The 21525-nt window shown below is 46.9% G+C and overlaps 1 protein-coding gene across 4 annotated transcripts in view; it reads left to right on the top strand.

Moving 5' to 3' along the window:
* Nucleotides 1–21525, top strand: part of btk (Bruton agammaglobulinemia tyrosine kinase) — a 210830-nt gene that overhangs the window by 77958 nt on the left and 111347 nt on the right. For 2 of the 4 annotated variants that reach the window (XM_060927613.1, XM_060927614.1), the window contains one exon: nucleotides 28–132. The exons of the other annotated variants lie outside the window; for them this stretch is intronic. In XM_060927613.1, coding sequence (XP_060783596.1) covers nucleotides 28–132 — 105 coding nt within the window. The remainder of the gene's footprint in view (nucleotides 1–27; nucleotides 133–21525) is intronic. 4 annotated transcript variants of the gene reach the window in all.

Here is a 21525-nt window from a genome sequence, read left to right as displayed (position 1 = left end):
AACGCTAGTTAATCCTTCTGAATACAGAAAAAGAAAGGATTAAAGGGATTTGTTGACATTGAGAAGATTAAATGTGTTGAGATTGTGACACCAGAAGACAATGCTCCTTCTGAACGATTGTTCCCATTTCAGGTGAGGTGACAGCACCTTGGAATAAACTTTGTGATTCTAATGATGTGTGTGTGTGTGTGTGTGTGTGTGTGTGTCAGTATAATGAATTAACTTCACTGGTGCATAATTATTCTGTGATTTAATATTGTGTCAGCTCAGGAACTGGGTTGGTGAGTCTGCATGTGGTTGGCTGGTGTCACATGGTTTCTGAGCAAGCATGTGATAGCCTTCACCCTCCCTAGTTGATAGATGTTGTGTGATCAGGGAAAGCTGTCTGCTGTGTGGGAATTGGCCATGACTAAATTAGGGAGAAAATCAGGAGAAAAGAATCTTTAAAATGTATACAAAAAACATGTGCCACCTTTTTTCCTGTTGAAATATAGCACAGTACCAACTGTATTCAATTCTGAATGTTTCAGTACAAATCCAGATATGTTCTGGGGTAAGTCCAGTATAGTATCATTGTCTTTTACTGTGACTTGAGTAAGCATGTGTCCTCTGCCTCCTTTTCTGAGGCCAATCTATCCTGTGGTGTTCCCCAAGGCTCTATCCTTGGCCCTCTGTTATTGTTGCTCTGTGTGTGTGTGTGTGTGTGTGTGTGTGTGTGTGTGTTTATATATATACACACACACACACACACTGCCTTGCAAAAGTATTCATCCCCCTTGGTCTTTGTCCTGTTTTGTCGCATTACAAGCTGGAATTAAAATTGATTTTTGGGGGGTTAGCACCATTTGATTTATATAACATGCCTACCACTTTAAAGGTGCGCAATGTTTTTTTTATTGTCACACAAACAACAATTAAGATGAAAAAACAGAAATCTCCCTCTCCACCACACATCAGTGGTTGGGCCATTGTCTGGACTTCTCCATAGTCACACTTGTCAGTCTCTGAGCAGCCTCACTTCAACGAATTGGTTTTGCACCGTCCTACACCAGTGCGGAAGCGGTTAAGGGATTTCCATGTAACATAGGGCTGATGTTGTCCTGCTGCCATCTGTTGCTTGGGTTTTGTTGGTGGTACAACTGGCTCTAGCTGCATGAAGCTATGCCAGCTTTTCAAACATTTCTTAGGGTGCTGGTGATTGTACAAGAGGTGTTGAGGTTTATATCTGCTCAATTGTAGCAGCCTGTCTGCATCTTTCAGATGGTGCCTCAATGCCAGTCACCTCATAGAGGTGTTCAACTTTTGTTGGCCTCAGGAATCCAGTGATTTTCCTGCAGGTCATATTCAGTGCAGTGTCCACCTTTCATGCATGTGCAGATCAGTTCCAGGGCTAGCATATTCTGCCACTGAAAAACAGAGGGCTAGGGCAGTATTGCGAATTGTTGTTAGGTCACTTCCAAAGGAACTGTTCACAAGCTTGTCGATTATGTTGTTTCTTGTGTTGACCTTTGCCTTAGTTTTCTCAACATGCCTGTGATAGGATAGTGTGTGATCAAGGACCATGCTAAAGTATTTTGGGGCTTCATAGTTCCATTCCATTGTACTTGCAGTTGTTTGTTTGCTTCCCGATTTCGGAGGTGGAAAGCTGCAATCTGAGTCTTCATTGCGTTTGGGCACAGACAGTTCTCTTTGTAGTATGCTGTCATGTTCTGGATGGCAGCCTTAAGCATAGTCTCGATTTCCCTGACGTTTGATGCTTATCTTGCAATGCAGAGGTCATCAGTGTAGACAAAATAGTTGGTTTAGGGAAAGAGCAGCTGGTCATTCGTGTAGATGTTGAACAGCATAGCGCAAAGACACTGCCCTGGGGTAGGCCATTTTTCTGGAGCCTCCATCTGCTGTTTTGACTATTCAGGCTGATGAAGAATCATCGATTCTCCATCATTGTCATGATGAAGTGGACAAGGTGGGAATCCTGTAGTGTCTGCTGCAACTTGACTTTCATGATGTTGTGGTTCATGGTGTCATATGCTGCTGACAGATAAGCAAATACTACTCCTGTGATTAGCTTCCTTTCAAAGCCATTTTCAGTGTGCTGTGTCAGGTTCAGCAGTTGTCCTATTGACTTCCCATGATGAAATCCAGCCTGATTGGATATCAGTATGCCATCTACATCCTGAGTAATGCAGTTCAAGATGCATCTTTCCATCAGCTTATATGGGTGGCACAGTAACAATATGGGTTGGTAACTGCCACAGAGGTTTGCATCTTTGCCTGGTTTTGATAAGACAATGATCTCTGACTTCCACAAGACTTGTAGGATGGTGTTGGTTGCCAAGCAGATGGTAAACATATCAAGTAGCCATTTGTGTCCCAAGTCCCAGGTGTTGCAGCATCACCGTTCTGATATTGTCTAGGCCTGCTGCTTTGTTTGGTTTCAGTAACTTCAGGGCTTTGCTAAGTTCTTCCATGGTGAATGGCTGAGTGTACTGACCGTTACTGTGGTTGGTTCCATCAGCAGTCTTTTGGAGTGTTGGTTTCTTACCACTGCATTTGCTGTTCAGTAACAACAGATGGGCAACTTGATTGGCTGTCACATTACAATGGGGTTAGCTCAGATAGGGTCATTGCTGAGGTGTCACAATGCACCCATGCCTTCTGACTACTGTGTCATAGATTTATAATTTCAATCAACTCCTGCTATTGTCTGTGTTTTGCTTCATTGAGTGCCTCAGTCAGTTGTTTCCCAATTTCAGTTGTTTCATCCATAAAGGGGTCTTCATCATACAGCTCTTCATAGGTAGACAGCAGTTCAGCAGCATAAGCATCCACGCTTGCAATGTAGTTGAGGCGACAGCCGCACATGATAGTTTTGCATGCTGCTGTGTAGATTGCATCAACAAACTGGCTGTTGTTAAGTGGAGAGCTTTGTAGGGTCCATGCAAACTCATCAGTAACCTTTGCAAAAGCCTCCCAATCAGCCTTCCTGAAGTTGAAAAGCCTTTGGTACACAGGCAGATGGTTTGGTGTCAGTGCAACTGTGATGCAGATTCTGATTGGTTGATGTTGAAACCCTGGAATTAGCTGCTCAACAGTTTTGTGGTAGTGAGTGATGTCTCTTGTGAAGATCAGACCAGGCCTTTCCCCCACCTACAACTGTTGAAGAATTTTGGGAGTTTAGCATCATGAAGAAGTTTCAGTTCCCCAAATTCCACCCAAAGACGTGCTGCCTCATCATCATCATTAGTTTCATTGCAACTCCACTGGGTGTGATGGCAGTTGAAGTCACCAATTCAGACTTGAGATGCAGCAGTTGAGACTTGCAGTGGTGGTAGGTGTAGCTGTACTTGCATGGCTTGTGTACTGCTGAAATTGCTACTAACTTAAAGGTGAGTGTGATGATTTCAATACTTCCATTATCAGAGACAGAGGTGCTAATAAACTCAGGATTGAGGCCTAATCTGATGAAGACTAAACTTCCATGTTTCTCATGTTTGCATTTGGCAATAACTAACATGCCTGGTATAGTTGATCATCTTTATTCTGGTCCCTGATGAGTTTCCTGGAGGCAGAGGTTGTCCCATTTTCCTTCACAAGCTATCTTTCCCATCAATATGGCCATAGCACCAGATATCCCTTCATAGTTCTATGACAAGAAGGAGGGAGATGGCCTTGACAGAGGTCCATCTTTGATTTGAGTAAATCTCATGATGGGGAGTCTCCTCCACCATCTGCTTTCCTTTCTTTTTGTGGCTCATGGATTTTTGTTGTTGTCATCTAACATGTTGGCAGAATTGGTTTTTCGATGCTTTGCAGAAAGCATAAGTGTCATCGCTTCCAGGGATATCACCATGAGGAGGCTTCTGTCATGATCCCCATATGCATGTTGCCACTAGGACAAATAATAAGTAAATACAAAATTCAAGGTCATTTTTATGCAGATGATACACAAATCTACACTGCCTGGCCAAAAAAAAAGGAAAAAAGTCATTTGGATTTAAATGAGCATTTGATTAGATAATTACTGCAGTGATTAATATGTTTCAGCTTGCAACAATTCTTTTAACCTTAACTGATAGAATGAGTAGCTTCTCATTTCTTTTACAACCATGTTAGAAGATGTATCCCATGGTCATGAAAAAGATGTTACTGTGTTTCAGAAGGGTCAAATTATTGACCTGCATCAAGCAAAAAATAATTATTTACATCTACTCCTTGCATCTTCACTACACTCTCATCCCCATTCTCATTGATGCACATGTATTCTGTTTTGCTACTGCTCACCTTCATTCAAACGAAAAGGAATGAAGGTGAGCAGTAGCAAAACAATACATGTGCATCACTGAGAATGGGGATGAGAGTGTAGTGAAGATGTAAGGAGTAGACGTAAAGAAAGTTGGTGAATTCAAGTACTTGGGGTCAACTGTGCAGGAAAATGGGGACTGCGATAGTGAGGTGAGAAAGAGAGTGCAGGCAGGGTGGAGCAGTTGGAGAAGGATTTCGGGAGTCATTTGTGATAGGAAAATCCCAGCAAAAGTGAAAGGTAAGATGTATAAGACAGTAGTGAGACCAACTGTGATGTATGGATTGGAGACAGTACCCTTAACGAAGAGACAGGAGGCAAAGTTGGAGGTGGCGGAGTTGAGGATGTTAAGGTTTGCAATGAGAGTGACAAGGTTGGACAGGATAAGGAATGAGCACATCAGAGGGACAGCACATGTGGAGAGCTTGGGAATTAAGCTAAGAGAGATGAGACTGAGATGATATGGGCACATCCTGAGAAGAGATGCAGAGCATGTTGGAAGGAGAATGTTGAGGATGGAGTTGCCAGGCACACGAAAATGAGGAGGGCCAAAGAGGAGATACATGGATGTGGTGAAAGAGGACATGAAAGTGGCAGGTGTGGTAGAGAAGGAAGCGGAAGACAAGGAGCAATGGAGATGAAAGATTTGCTGTGGTGACCCCTAATCAGGAGTAGCCAGAAGAAGATGATCAAGCAAAAAAGCAGCTAAGGAGATTGCTGAAATTACAGGAATTGGGTTAACAACTGTCCAACACATTAAAACCTGGAAGGATGGTGTCAGTTGTCAGAAGTGCAGGCAACTTACAGATGCAATCATGGAGATATCCATAGTAAACTGGCTAACAAATCCAAATTGTGATCCAAAGTGTAGTCAGTGGAAGCGAGGGTCGAGCGAGGTGCAGTCAGGATGTCAGAGGCAAAACAAAGATCAAAGTCAAAAAAGGCAGAAGCAAAGTCATAAACTGAGAGAAGGAGAGCAGAAAGTCAAAGGTTTGGTCAGGTATGAAAATGCTGAGCGATACTTTGCAATGAGCAGGTGTAAGAAGAGTGCTTTAAATATTTTTTTGTTGTGACAGGGAAATGTGGACCAGGTGTGGCACTAATTAGAATTTGGGAGAAGGAAGGCACTGTGGAGCTTGCTGAAAGTTGTAGTCCACAGCAGCTATGTTTGGAGACTGCCAGGAACTCCAAGCATCTGCATTATTTGTGTTAGGGTTTTGCTGGGATTCGAACCTGGTTCGTTGGTGTGATAATCCAGCAAACCCCCACTAGGCCACCAGGGGGATGACTCAAATGCAGAGGCGTGAGGCGGAAGTAGAAAAAGAATCAAAAGGTTTATTTAAACTATATACACTATATACAGGGCAAAACAAAAGACAAAAAAAAACCAAAGAGTATAATCCAAAAGAAAAGCAAAGTGCAAAAATTCAAAAGCTAAGAAGATCAAAAAACACAGTACAAAGGAAACTGGAGATAAACATAACAGCACAAAGACTCCGACAAGAGGACTGAACTCAGGGGTATAAATAGACAAACTAATTAAGGACACAGGTGAAGATAATTAGGCAATTAACACAAACACAAAACACAGGAACAGTGGCGGCCTCTAGAGGCCAAAATAAACACGACATGAAAAGGAAATAACAGCGGCCTCTAGAGGCCAAAACAGTCCTAGTCCTAACAGGACCCCCCCCTCTAGGAGCGTCTCCTGACGTTCCCAGGGCGATCCGGATGGGCCGAATGGAAGTCCCGACATAGTTCTTTATCAAGGACATCCCGAGCAGGAACCCAGCAGCGCTCCTCAGGACCATAGCCCTCCCAGTCCACCAGATATTGCAACCCGCCGCGGACCCGGCGGGAGTCAAGCAGGCAATTCACAGTGAACACAGTCTGCCCCTGGAAGATGCGGGGGGGTGGGGGGTTCCTAGGGGCAGGGGCATACGTAGACGTCAGTACGGGCCGTAACAGGGAAACATGGAAAGTGGGGTTGATCCTCAGAGTCCGGGGCAACTGGAGCCGGTAGGAGACAGGGTTCACCCTGCGCACCACCTTGAAGGGGCCAATGTAGCGAGGAGCAAGCTTGCGGTTCTCCACCCGCAGTGGAAGGTCCTTAGTGGACAGCCAAACACGCTGCCCAGGGCGGAAAGCGTGTGCAGGTCTTCTATGGCGGTTGGCCTGAGTCTGGTTGGTTCTGGAGGTCTGTATGAGGGTCTTCCTGACCTTGCTCCAGGTCTTGCGACACCGTCTCACATATTGGTTGACCGAGGGCACCCCCGCGTCCTCCTCCTGGTCCGGGAACAGAGGTGGCTGGAACCCGAATTGGCACTGGAATGGCGACAGCTTGGTGGCCGATGACTGCAGGGTGTTGTGGGCGTACTCCGCCCATGGCAGCCAGGTGCTCCACGATGTCGGGTTATCCATAGCCAGGCCTCGCAGGGTGGTTTCCAGGTCCTGGTTGAGCCTCTCCGTCTGACCATTGGACTGTGGGTGAAACCCAGAGGAGAGGCTGGCAGTGGCTCCGATGACCTTGCAGAACCCGTGCCACACTCGGGAGGAGAACTGGGGCCCTCGGTCTGAGACGATGTCCTGTGGAAGACCAAAGACTCGGAAGACATGATTAAACAAAAGTTTCGCAGTTTCAAGAGCAGAGGGGAGTTTGCACAGTGGTATGAAGCGGCAGGCCTTGGAGAATCTGTCAACTAAGACCAAAATGACCGTGTTACCTTGTGACTCAGGGAGACCCGTGATAAAGTCGACTGCCACGTGGGACCAGGGACGCCGGGGAATGGTCAGAGGATGCAGGAGACCCTGGGGACGCTGTCGTGGGTTCTTGGTTCTGGTGCAAACCTCACAGGACAGGACAAATGACCTTACTTCCTTCTCCATGTTAGGCCACCAGAAGCGTCTTTTCAGGAAGTCCAGGGTCCTCCGAGCTCCCGGGTGGGCGGTGAGAGGGGAAGAGTGACCCCACTGGAGAACCTTGGCCCGGGCTTGATGTGGGACGTACAAGAGGCCTGGTGGCCCCGTCCCAGGACCGGGGTCCTGGCGTTGGGCTCGTCGGACAGCCTCCTCAATACCCCAGCGGACAGGGGCCACAATCCGGGACACAGGGATAATAGGCCCGACTTCATTCTCCCTGTTAGTGGCAGAGAACAGTCTGGACAGTGCGTCAGGTTTGGTGTTCTTGGAGCCGGGGCGGTATGAGAGGGTGAAGTCAAACCGACTGAAAAACAGGGCCCACCTAGCCTGTCGAGGGTTCAGTCTCTTGGCTTGCTGGAGGTACTCCAGGTTCTTGTGGTCAGTCCAAACCAGGAATGGATGTTGTGCTCCCTCCAGCCAGTGCCTCCACTCCTCAAGGGCCAGTTTGACCGCTAGCAGTTCTCGATCCCCCACATCGTACCGGGACTCAGCAGGACTCAGGCGGTGGGAGAAGTAAGCGCAGGGGTGCAGCTTTCCTTCCGAACGTTGAGAGAGCACCGCGCCGACACCACTGTCCGAGGCGTCCACCTCCACGATGAATGGTTGGGAGGTGTCCGGGAGAACCAGAATGGGTGCCGTGCAGAAGCGGTCCTTGAGGTCTTTGAACGCCTTTTCTGCCTGAGGAGACCAGCCATAAGATCCACCTGTCCCTTTGGTGAGGTCAGACATGGGTGCTGCCACAGAACTGAAGTTCCTGATGAACTTGCGGTAGAAGTTAGCGAATCCTAAGAACCGCTGAACCTCCTTAACGGACTTGGGAGTAGGCCAATCCCGGACGGCCAGGGTCTTGGCAGGGTCCATTTGGAGTTGGCCTGTCCGTACAATAAATCCCAGAAAGGAGACCTCGGGAACATGAAATTCGCATTTCTGGGCCTTGGCGAACAGATTGTTCTGTAGCAGCCTCTGGAGAACCTGGCGGACATGGTGGCGGTGCTCCTGCACGGTCTTGGAAAAGATAAGGATGTCGTCGAGGTAGACAAAAACGTATAGGTTAATCATGTCCCTTAAGACGTCGTTGATTAGGGCCTGAAAAACAGCTGGTGCATTGGTGAGTCCGAAGGGCATCACCTGGTATTCGTAGTGCCCAGACAGGGTGTTAAAGGCAGTCTTCCACTCGTCTCCCTGTCGGATACGGATGAGGTGGTATGCGTTCCGTAGGTCCAACTTGGTGAAGACGGTGGCGCCTTGGAGCAGGTCGAAAGCAGTGGACATCAGCGGAAGGGGATATCGGTTGTGCACAGTGATCTTGTTCAGGCCCCTGTAGTCAATACATGGTCGGAGCCCCCCATCCTTCTTGCCGACAAAGAAGAAGCCGGCACCAGCAGGTGAGGTGGAGGGTCGAATGAACCCAGAGACCAGGGCATCTTTGAGGTATTCCTCCATGGCCTTGCATTCTGGCTGAGAGAGGGAAAACAGTCTGCCACGAGGAGGGGTAGTCCCAGGGAGCAAGTCGATGGCACAGTCGTAGGCCCGGTGCGGAGGAAGAACGGCGGCCCTGCTCTTGCTGAATACCTCCTTGAGATCCCAGTACTCTGTGGGAACTTGAGATAACTCGGTGAGATCAGGGGGCTCGGCAGGAGACACAGGAGAGCTAGAGAGCAGACAAGAGGCATGGCATGCAGGGCCCCATTCCACAACCTGGCTTGTTACCCAGTCTATGCGAGGGCTGTGGCGAGTAAGCCAAGGAAGGCCTAGAATAACTGGGAACTCAGGTGAAGGAATCAGGTGCAGGGATATTTCTTCCTTGTGACCTTGAGACTGGAGGAAAACTGGAGAAGTAACTTGGGTGACTCTTCCATCACCTAACGCTTGGCCATCGAGGGCAGACACAGACAGTGGGACTTCAAGAGGTGCAGTCGGAATATTGATGCTTTGGGCGAAGTGAATATCCATAAAGTTCCCAGCCGCCCCTGAGTCTATCAAAGCTTGACAAGAGTGGACAGACTCACCCCAGGAGATGGAGACCGGGATGTAGATTCCTTGGCCAGGGAGTCCGGGAGAGAGGGTAGGCCCCGTCACAACCCTCCCTCGGCTGGACGGGGCGGTCCTTTTCCCAAGAGTTCGGGACATGATGCTCGGAAGTGACCAGGCTTGCCACAGTAGATGCAGCACTTGTCCCTCCTTCTGCGCTCCCTCTCAGATGCGGAGAGGCGAGTACGACCCACTTGCATGGGTTCTGGACAGTCACTGAAGGAGGTAGACGGTCTCCAGGTAGAGGTAGGGAGGCTGGGGGGGCTCAAGGCTTGGTGGCGTTCTCTCATCCTGTTGTCCAGACGAATAGCATGTGAGATGAGGGTTTCGAGGTCACTTGGGCATCCAATAGAGGCCAGACCGTCCTTGATGGGGTCAGACAGACCATGGTGGAAGGCTGACACCAGGGCAGTCTCGTTCCATCCACTTACTGCTGCGAGTGTTCGGAACGAGATGGCGTAATCTGCGACGCTTCCTCCTTGCCGGATGGACATGAGCTTTCGGGCTGCGTCGGTACTGATGTCTGCCTGATCGAAGACCCGAAGCATCTCTTCAGAAAACAGCTGGAAATCAAAGCACTCAGGTCCCTGTCTTTGCCAGATAGCAGTAGCCCAGGCTCGCGCCTTACCAGCTAATAAGGTGATCACAAAGGCAATCTTGCGGCGATCCGTAGTGTAGGTGGTAGGCTGAAGCTCAAAGGTGAGTTGACACTGGGTAAGGAACTCTCGGCACTCACTGTGCTTGCCGTCGTACCTCTGTGGTGCAGGAAGGCTGGGTTCGCAAGGTGAAGAAGGCAGCATGGCAGGAGGCACAGGAGCAGGAGCGGGAGCTGGATCAGGAGATGCAGGCAGAGATGTCAGCTGTGCCAGGGTTTTCCCGATTTGCTGAAGCAGTTCCTCGTGGCGAGCAAGGGCCTCACGTTGGCTGGTGAGCGTACGTCCATGAGCGTCCATGGTTGCTCCGAAGCGTGTCAAAGCTGCCGTAATTCCCTGAAGGTTGGCCGGGTAGACAGTTGAAGCAGCCTCTGCTGAGTCGGTCATGACGGAGTCTTTCTGTTAGGGTTTTGCTGGGATTCGAACCTGGTTCGTTGGTGTGATAATCCAGCAAACCCCCACTAGGCCACCAGGGGGATGACTCAAATGCAGAGGCGTGAGGCGGAAGTAGAAAAAGAATCAAAAGGTTTATTTAAACTATATACACTATATACAGGGCAAAACAAAAGACAAAAAAAACCAAAGAGTATAATCCAAAAGAAAAGCAAAGTGCAAAAATTCAAAAGCTAAGAAGATCAAAAAACACAGTACAAAGGAAACTGGAGATAAACATAACAGCACAAAGACTCCGACAAGAGGACTGAACTCAGGGGTATAAATAGACAAACTAATTAAGGACACAGGTGAAGATAATTAGGCAATTAACACAAACACAAAACACAGGAACAGTGGCGGCCTCTAGAGGCCAAAATAAACACGACATGAAAAGGAAATAACAGCGGCCTCTAGAGGCCAAAACAGTCCTAGTCCTAACAATTTGTGACAGAACACCCCCCGAGGCACTCACTTTGAGAGTGCTTCTTCTTTTGAGACGACCTCAGCTTTGAGTTGCTGGTTTTTTCAGGGTGCCTAGCATGAAACTCTTGCTTGAGCAGTGGGTCAAAGAGGTCCCTGGCTGGGACCCAACTGCATTCTTTGTAACCTTTCCAGTCCACCAAGTGCTCAGTGTTGCCTTGTTTTCAGTGTGAGTTGAGGATTTGCTTACCAAGTACAAGATTCTCCCTCCAGGTTAAAAGGTGCTGGGGGGTGACATGGCTGAGGTGTCGATAGTTAGAGGGCCCTGAGATGGTTGGCTTTAGGCAGGACACATGAAAGGTAGGAGATAGTTGGCCATGCTGAGGGAGTTCTAGCTTGTACGATACCTGGTTAACTTTCTGGAAGATCTTGAAGGGGCCGATGTATTTGGTGCTGAGTCTCTTGCAGGCATTGGGGTCTCGTATGTCCTTTGTGGGAATCTAAACTCTATCTCTGGGGGTGTACACAGGTGTCTCCCTTCTATGCCTGTTGGCCAAGTGCTTGTATCTCCTAGCCACCTGTTCAAGGCGTTGGTGGACACTTTCCCAAACCTGTCCACTCCTTAGGAACCATTGATTGACTGCCAGTATGCTAGTGGGGGAGTCATCCCAGAGGAAGAGTGGTGGCTGGTATCCCAGTTCACACTGACATGGCATGAGCTGTGTGCTTGAATGTTTTAATTAATTCTGTGCATACTCTGCCCAGGGTAAGAATTGGGCCCAATCTCTCTGGTTCTCTATACAAAATACCTTCAAGAAGCACCCAATTTCTTGATTGGCCCATTCTACCTAGCTGTTGAACTGAGGGTGGTGGCTGGAGGTCAGGCTGACTGATATCCCTAGTTTATCCATAAACTTGGACCACAGTTTAGATGTGAACTGGGGACCACGGTCACTCATTATGTCCTCGGGGATGCCAAAGTAGTGGAAGACCTGAGAGAAAATTAGTTCTGCTATTTCAAAGGCTGAGGGAGGAGTCTGAGAGACTTGGAGAATCGATTTATTACTACCATGATGGTAGTGTTATTCTGTGATTTGGGTAGGTCGGTGATGAAGTTGATTGCTCAGTGGGATCAAGGGAGTTGGGGTGTGGGGAGCAGCATCAGCTTAACTACTGGTGGTGTGCAGGGTACTTTGGCTTGAGCACAAACAGAGAAAAAGCCGATGAAATGGTTAATGCCAGTTTGCATGTTTTACCAACAATATTTGGCCTTGATTAGTTGATAGGTGCACTGGCTGCTGAAGTGCCCTGTGCCTGGCAAGGAGTGAGCCCAGGTGATGAATTGGCCCTGGAATCATGGTGGTACAAACTTTCAGTCAGGAGGGCATTCTTCTAGACTGTGACTGTTTGGGACCTGTGCTATCTCCCTGTTGATGTTCCATGTGAGGGTATTGATGAAGCAGTCAAGTGGAGAATTGTTATGGGCTCCTGAGTTGAATTTATGGGGGAGTACATTCTGGACAGGGTGTCTGCCTTGGTATTCTTGGATCCAGATCTGTATGTGATTGTAAAATGAAACCTGGTGAAGAAGAGGGACCAGCATGCCTGACAAGGGTTCAGACATTTAGCAGGTTTAAGATATTCCAAATGCTTGTCATCTGTATATATTGTGAAAGAGTATGTGACTCCCTTGAGCCAGTGTTTCCACTCCTCCAATGCTAGCTTAATAGCTATGAGGTCCTGGTTACCAATGTCATAATTTTGTTCTGCTGGTGTGAGTTTTCTGGAGACAAAGGCCACTGGATATAGCTTGGGTCTCTCACCAAAGTGTTGAGAGAGCATAGCCCCAATTCCTGATTCCAACACATCAACCTCCACAATGAAGAGCTTGGTGGGGTTGGGATGCTTGAGTATGGGAGCTGAGGTGAAGACAGACTTGAGCTGAGTGAACACCTCGGCCACCTTCTTCCATTGGACTCGCTTGGGCCCCTTCTTCAGTAGAGATATGAGGGGAGCAGCAATGGAGTTAAAGCATTGGTAAAAGTTTGTGAATCCTAAGAACTGTTGGAGCTCCTTAACGGTGGTGGGGGTCAGCCACATCATGACTGCTGATATCTTGTCCTTGTCCATACTGACCACTTATGACATAGCCCAAGAGAGTGATTGTGATTTGTGGTACATGGAACTCACATTTTTCAGCCTTTATATACAGATGGTCCTACAGGAGCCAGCACTACTTTAATTTATTTTATGTGGCTGTCTTCATCAGGGGAGTAGATCAGAATGTAATCTATATAGGCCTTGATGTATCTCATCCCCTTCTTGGATCTGTACCAGGTTGTAGGCCCTTCTGAGGTCAAGTTTTGTGAGGCTCTGCACTGAGTGCTGCTGTTCCAGGGTAGAAGGACCTAGGGGTAGGAGATAAGGGTATTTGACTGTGACTTGGTTCAAAACTCAGTAATCGATGTATGGACTAAGGCCTCCTCCTTTCTTTTCAACAACAACAAAAATCCAGCAGATACGGGTGATGTGGAAGGATGAATGTACCCTTGATGCAGTGCCACTTGTATGTACTCCTCCATGGCCCTTTGTTCAGAGATGGCTAGGTGATAAATACAGCAGTGTGGAGGCATGGTGCTGGGGAGGAGGTCAATAGCACAGTCAAAGGGCTGGTGAGGTGGTAGACCACTGGCTTTCCCCTTAATAAATGCCTCCCTGTGTGTATTGTAGCATGGTGGGATGTGAGCAATGCTGTTGGGAACAGGGCTCTCCACTGAAGTGGAAGCTAGAGTGAGTTCAGGCAGGTGGAGGCAATGCTACTGGCATGACAGTTACCATTTTGTGATTTCTCTGTGCTGCCAGGAGATATGATGATCATGAAGTTGCAGCTTGGGTAAGCCTAGGGTAATGGCCTGGCTTTGTGTGCAGGTGATTAATAGGGAGATAGTCTCCATGTGTAAAGCACTGACCTGAAGCTCAAGAGGCAACCCCCCTCCATGGGTCTGCCATCAATGGTGTTAATGTTGACAGGTTGCAGGAGTTCCTGTATGGGTATCTGGAGTCTCTGGATGAGCGTGCTGTCAATGAAATTGCTGGCTGCCCTGGAGTCTATCAGGGCAGAAAGAACATGGGAGGATTCTGGGAGCTTTAATAACACATTTACTTTGAGAAACTGGTGTGGTGGAGAGTGAGTGGAGCAAGGTAACAGAAGTGCTGGTCACTCCCTCAGTTCCAGCAGATCTCCTGGGGCCTCCGGGTTGGACAGGACATTGAGCTGGCAGGTGATTGGTTTCTCTGCAGTAAAAGCACAAGCCCTCCCGCCATCTTTGCTTGCATTTGGAAAGGTTCATACAGGTACTGGAGCTCTCCATGAGTGTAGGGGTAGTGGAAGTCAGTGTTCAACATGGAACTTTGTAATAATGGCCTATTTCAAAGGAAATTGTCCAGTCTGATGGCTAGGTTGATGAGGGAGTCCAGGGTTTGTTGTTCATCCTGACAGGCTAGTTCCATGAGAACAAGGGGGTTGAGCTGCTGATGAAAAGTGGCCTTCAAAGCCAACTCGTTTCACCTACTCCCAGCAGCAATTGTATGGAACTCTAGTGCATATTCAGTGACTCTCCGATCCCCCTGCTGTATCGTTAATAGCCGCTCACCAACTTCTATGCCCTCTGACTGGTGGTTAAACACTCTTAAATAGTTCCACAAAATGCTCATAAGTTGTGGCCTCACTGCCCTTCTCCCACACAGTGGTCACCCAATGGAGTGCCTTTTCAGTGAGCAAATTGATAAATTGTGCAAGTTTCTGCTGGTCAGTCTTACCTGTTTGTGTAGTGAAATAGAGCGAGCACTGGAGCAGGAAGCCTTTACACTTGGAAACCTCCTAGGAGAATTTGTCAGGTTGGGGCATGAGAGGAGCACTTGCAGAGGGCATGGAGCATGTTAGGAGTGCCTGTGACACTGCAGTGGTGAGCTGTGGGATGCGGACATCCAGTTCACTTAGTATCTGCTGGTGTTCACCTAATAAAGAAAGTCAATGGCTTGGTACAGTCAGGTATGAAAACGCTGGGTGATACTTAACAATTAGCAGGCAGAAGAACAGTGCTTTAAATATGTTTAGTGGTGATAGAGAAATGTGGACAAGGTGTGGCACTAATTAGAATTCAGGAGAGGGAGGACAGTGTGGAGCTTGCTGGGAGTTGTCTGTGGTGGCCATGTTTGGAGGCTGCCACAAACTCTGAGCTTCTGCATTATTTGTGACATCAACTATGTGAAAGAAATGTGGTCAGAAAAAAAAAATCTTGACTGACCATGATCAGAGGTCACTTAACACTTGGTGAAGTTGAATAATAAAAAAATTGACAAACTCAGTTATGTTTAATGGTAATGGTAAGAGCATTTGCACATGCACAATGTGATGAGAACTCAGAGGACTGAGACTAAACAGCTGTTTGTCTATAAGAAAACAACTTGTTAATGAGGATAATTGGAAAAAAGGCTCTAATTTGGTAGGGATTATAAATATTGGACTCTGGAGCAATGGAAAAAGGTCAAGTAATTTGAGGAGTCCAGATTTACCCTAATCCAATGTGATGAGCACATCAGTGTAAAGCCTCACTCACAACCCGCCATACATACTATTACGGGCAGTCTACGGTAAAAAATTTGGCAAAACCTTGCTTGAGACTTGTGCGACACTTGCGTGTTTTCAGCGCCATAGAAGGTCGCAGACTGCCCGTGGAGACTTTTGGTCCTGCACATGCAAATTATATGGGTCTTGCGACAAATCAAGAACATATACACTACGTATGGGACCCATACTCCTTTTGTACACCTGAACCAAGTCAACAGCACGACTAGTAGGGGCTTTTTGCGATGACAGTAAGACACATGAGTGACGCATGATCATTGTATGAGTGATGTGCCTCAGAAGTACTACACAAGTATTCCACACTTGCTATTTGTGCAGCCTGCAAGACAGAAGTACATCTCACTTTCTACCCCTATGTGTGGCATGCACACAACCTGCACGTGACATGAGAGGCAAGACTCTGGGTATATATATTGGAGAGGAACCAAGGAACCAATCATGTAGTGTGTATCATTGTAGAAGGGAAGAAGACCACCTCATTTGCTGTTTTTATTTGAGTATATGTTAATTTACCATGCAAACGTCAAATAATAAAACATGAGTATAAGGGAATAATGCATTTTATTACATTGTAAAAAATCCCAACTAAATACCCCAACAGTTTGAGCACTGAAACACACTTTGACTCCGAGCTACTGTCCTGCTCCTACTCCTGCTGAGTGGTGGGATGGGGTGTTGGGATGTCCTTGTCCTCATCACTGAGCATGGCACAATGGCCTGACAGCGATGATGGGATTGCAATGTCCTCACTTCTGGGCGTCATTAGCTGAAACATGCATGAAAATCAGCATATATGTTACCTTAATACAGTACTGGTATTATAAACTACTACACCACCGACGTCCTCAGCCGAGGCCATCCCTCATCGTGTGTTTCGACCCCTAGCTTGGTACACTCTCAGGATGGGGGGTCCACAGTGGTAATCAGTCACTGCGCGTCAGTGGTGGGTCTCCAGCTACTGACATCCCTCTTCTGCCAAACCCAGCATGATGCCCTCTCTGCTGCTTGGGCTATTTTCTGGATTGCTGTCCATCTGACTCGCCCTGTAACTCCTAGAGTAGAAAACATTCGCCACACTGACTGTGCAGGAAAGCCTCTGCATCCTACCTCCACAGGATAGTCCCATATCTGCCACCCTTTGTCTCTACACTCTGCCATCAGCTCTTCATACTTGGCTCTTTTCCTTTCATTAGCTTCACTGCATCTCTCTTCCCATGGCACTGTCAATTCAACCACAACCATCTTCTTACTCCCTGGTGACCATAATACCATGTCCAGTCTGAGATTGGTTGGTACTATCTCTGGGAATTTTAGTGTCTGGTTAAGGTCGACTTCTAACCTCCAATCCCCTGCCTGTGACAATAACCCTGTCTTGCAATCTCCTTTGGTTGTTTCACCTGGTTTCACAAACTGTATGAATGTGGTCTTTCCCTGTGGATGTTTCTTGGCGTTCTTCCTTTCCTTCTCAACCACATCTGCCAGTTCTTTTAATACTTGGTTATGTCTCCAAGTGTACCTCCCTTGGGATAGTGCTACCTCGCATGACAAGAGAATATGATCTAGGGTTCCCCTCTTTCCACAAAAGGAACAGTCAGGCGTTTCTGCTAGATCCCATCTATATAAGTTTGCTGGTGTTGGAAGTACATCGTACACAGATCGCAGCAGGAATTGGAGTTGGAACTGTGGATATCTCCAGAACTCTGGCCAAGTGAGTTCACGCTGTTCTGTCTTCCACCTTGTCCATGCCCCCTGAATTCCAAGTTCCACAGCTCTGGCCTGTCTTGTCTCCTCTTCTCTGGCTTTGATTTCCTTCTGCACCAGCATCCGCCTCTCTTGTGCATCCGCATCCTTCCAGTAGCAGCTCTTGATTGTACCAAGCCCCTGCCTCCCTACTGCTACCGTCCCCACAATGTCCTTGTGACGCAATCTGCTCTTAGCCTCATTGACTGCTCTTGATGCTGACCACATCCTTCTTGTCTTGATTTCTACTCCAGATGTCTGCACTTTGTCATCTTTGGAGACTCTAATTATCATTAGTAGGTGTGCCTTTCCAACTTTAAATTCTTCAGAGATTGATGTTATTGGGAGCTTCAACTTGGATGACCTGCTGTAGAGTCCAATTGAGGTAAAACTTGGAGGTACACCAAGCCACTTACTCACATGCTTGTTGATGGTTCTCTCCATTGCCTCAACTGATGACATGGTTATCTCGTACAGCATAAGTGGCCATGCTAATCTTGGTGGTAGTCCATGTTGGTACATCCACACCTTGAATTTTCCAGGAAGCCCAGTCTTGTCAATATTCCGCATGCCCTCGGCGACTTGCTGTTCTATCCTCCTGATGTTATTCTTGTCCCCTAATGTTTCATCATACCATTTCCCGAGGCACTTGATATCAGGGGCGCCACCAGAAATTTTGGGCCCCATGAAAGATTAGAATTTTGGGCCCCCCACCTTTGCCCACCCTCGTCACAATTGCACTATTGTCATTATTTGACTTTTGATAGCCCATGGACCTTGAGTTTGTGACTGTTATTACATTTTGTGTATTAACCTACCAGGGATTAGATGAAAACTGGTCAGTGACTAATTCTGGTGCATTTACAATCACAAATGAAAATTCAAGATTTTGCCACATGCCTTTTTGTGCTAGGACAATTGGTAGTGAAATGTGTGATGTGACTGCTAATAAATCATAGAACACGTAACCATGTCAAACACTTGACTGGTGTCCCTTATTAGCAACACTTTAATCTAGCAAACTGTATATGGTGCTCGCTCATTAAAAACTTCAATCCTAAAGCATTTATGGGTTGTATTGCTGCTTACCTCCTTCTCCAAAGGGGGGTTCAGTGGTTTGGTAGGGTGGAGGTCCCCCTGAGGCTGAATCTGTGCATATTTAGGGCACCCCATTAGTTATGAAACTGGTTATTAGCACTAGTTATTAGCACCAGCATAACATAATATTTCATCTTGTTTATTATCACACAAGTCAGTTCAGTTATTAAAATGGAAAAAATGTCACTGTACAAACTGTAAAAGTGTTCTCTTGAGAGGCTAATCCAACCACGTTCATATTGTTCATTTACCATTCGCTAATATTTTGAACACACATGTGAGCGATAGCTACCTTTCTTTGGGAAAAACTGAGTGACCAGTTGCCTGCCTCTCTGGTCCCTCTCAGCTTTCAGCTGCCTTTCTTCACGTTTTTGACAGCCACTCTTCATATTTAGCGATCATAGACTGTACGCACTCCACTGCTGGCTGGCTGCTGCACCGCGACACAGCAGCAAGTAGCGTTGCACTGATCAGCACACAGATTTAACACATCGCGCTTCTACCAGAACTGGACCGTACCATTTCGCAAAAGGGGGAGGGTTAAATGACAATATGTTGAAGAACTCAAGAAATAGACAACCTTGTTCAATTAGCTCATTTTACCAGATGGAATATTGCATTGTTGTTATTTCAAAAGTCTTATTAAAATCATTAAAAGCATATTATCAGCCCCTTAAAGGGCCCCATGGCAGTGCTGGGCCCCTAGAATTGTTCTAACCTTTCCCCCCCAGCGGCGCCCATGCTTGATATAATATTAATTACATAAGCATATAGATACTGAAATTAATGTTTAAAGCATGTGTATTTACAGGCCCGTAGCCAGCATTGTGGGGGGGGGGGATCTTTTTTCCCCAAAGGTGGACTTCATCTGGCCCCCTACTCCCGTACCCCCCAAAATACACGAGCACACTTCAAATCTTCTAATTTAGACATTTAAAAAAAATGTTCTACAACACTCTAGCCTAGTGACTTACCAGTAACAAAATAGACTTGAAGTATTCAGATCCGCTCTGCATAAAGCAGCTAAATCCTCTCTCTGTCTCCTGGCAGAAAGCTCCTTGGTTTGCTTGTGTCTCAATCACAGCTGGTATTCTGTAGAAAGACTTCTTTTCACCTTTCCCATCAGCTTTGTTAGAACACCCTAACACAGCACAAAAGTTTACCATTGTAGGTTTTTGATGAACCAAGTGCCTCGTGGGTTCACATACCGCACGCTGCCATTATTTCCCCCTAATCACGAGTTTGTTGGTCTTCCAATATGGCGCAGGGTTTGTTTACTTCCGGTTTCGTGTGACGTCAGTGAAAGGGGTCTAATGGGGGCATTACCGCCACCCACTGGATTGGGGTGTAAAGCAGTCTGAACAAAACGTGTAAACATAAACATAGGAGAAATGAACCCGTTTTTCTAACTCGTCCTCACTTAGTCTACTTTTCTTTTTTGATTAGTCTGGATTTGATATTGTAAATTTAAATGTGAATCAATGTATATTCATCGGACATGAACAAATGAATAAATCTTGAGTAATCTTGAGGGGCGTGTGTGTCCGGGGGGGATCGAACGAACCCCCCGATCCCCCCTGGCTACGGGCCAGATTTACCTGTGAAAATACCTCTGGCGGGTGTAACCAGGTTAATATTGCATTTTATTTCGTAAATTGAAATCTCACCAAAACCCTTCAACAGAGCGCATTTTTCTTTGTGTGTTATCATTTATTCATGTATTTTTATTTTGGACTTTTATTGTGACAGTCATCAGAAACTTTCTTGTGTTGATTTCTGATCTCTCGTCAGTTGCCGCTAAAAACTTGACTGAGAGAGGTACGTATTAAGACTGTTAGAATGAAAGTAAGATTTATTTCACGTTATTTATTTCACTTACAAACAGGAACTTTTCTTATAGGGGTGTAGCAGGGTATGTGTGCAGATTTCTGTCAGTATTTTTCAGTTGTGGGGAATATTGAGACACTTTGGGGGAGAGCGAGCTAGTCCAGTTAAGTTTTCATTGTGTGTGTGTGTGATGCCGCCACTTCATCCTCTTGTGTATTGCATGATTAAGTTGGTTTTCTTTTGTCAGGCATTTTGAGGATGATTGTGTGTGTGATCTGCTCTCCTATGTTTCATTATACACCAGGTATGTGTCAATAAGGTGTACTGTACTCCAATGCTATCACCCTGGTTATTTGTTACTCGTTAATTCATTCAGTAAGTCAGTAGCCGCTAAAAACTTGACTGAGAGAGGCATTTTGAGGATCGTGCATGTGCTCTGCTCTCCTATGTTTCATTATACACCAGACACCAGATGGAGTTTGTGGTAAACCAGTGGAGAGAATAAACCAGTCAGTGATTCCAGAGTCTTTTTGTGTCCAGCTTTTGTTACGTTCCGTTCCGTTCCCCTCCTGGATCGTTTACCCCCCCATATGTATGCGTGTTAGGGAAAGAAACGTAATGTGGTGTATTTGTGGTGTATGGCTGTAAACAAATGCTACTGGCACTTGACTGAGGTCCCCCAAAGGAGGGTGAGCTTACCTCTGCCCGTGTCCGTCTGGGCCGCAGTATCACCGGGCGAGCCCGCGCAGTTCACTCGGTTGTCCTCTCGTCGAGGTAGTTCAAGGTTTGTTTTAGATCGTTTTAAAACAGGGTGTTTCCCAGGTATAGTTCTCACAGATGTTGGGGTGTTCGGCGTTATCCCGGCGTAGATAACTCAAGCGACGTGCAAAACAAAACTAGGCTAGCCTACCCAAAAAAAAATAAAAAGCAAAACCCGTCGCAGCAAACAGAAATGTCCACCTCCAATCCAGGAGAGGAAAAAGCCGTCTGAGGCCTCCGGCACTTCACCAGGCCTGGACACACGTTTCAACAACTTCCACTGCCGTCTTCAGAGCTTGACTCTGCTCACTCGCCGAACGCCATTCCCAACACCACCGACCTTCTCCAGCACAGGTGTCCTCATTAATACATTTGAGGGTGGAGCCCCACCCCCCCATAAGGGACCATCAGCTACACACATTGCCTGTGCAGCAGTGCCAGAAAAGTAAACAAATAAACCAAACGGTGTCAGTGTATGTGTACCTGGGTGTATATTCGTAACACTTTTCATTGTGCACAACACAACGCAGAGTAGTTGAAGTGCAGGGCAGAGCTACGCCCATTACACGGGGTACTGTGCCTTCTGCCGGCTTGAAGGCATATTTCTCCCTGTTTGTGCAGGGCTTGCCAGTGCTGCTACCATCATCAAATTCTTCCTCCTCCTCCCCCTCTGCTGTTTCAGGCTGGGTTAC

This window comes from Neoarius graeffei, chromosome 8, assembly GCF_027579695.1.
Source record: "Neoarius graeffei isolate fNeoGra1 chromosome 8, fNeoGra1.pri, whole genome shotgun sequence".
Classification (NCBI taxonomy): Eukaryota; Metazoa; Chordata; class Actinopteri; order Siluriformes; family Ariidae; genus Neoarius; species Neoarius graeffei.
The sequence above is the reverse complement of the archived record's forward strand: the minus strand, read 5'-3'. Positions and strand labels throughout refer to the sequence as shown.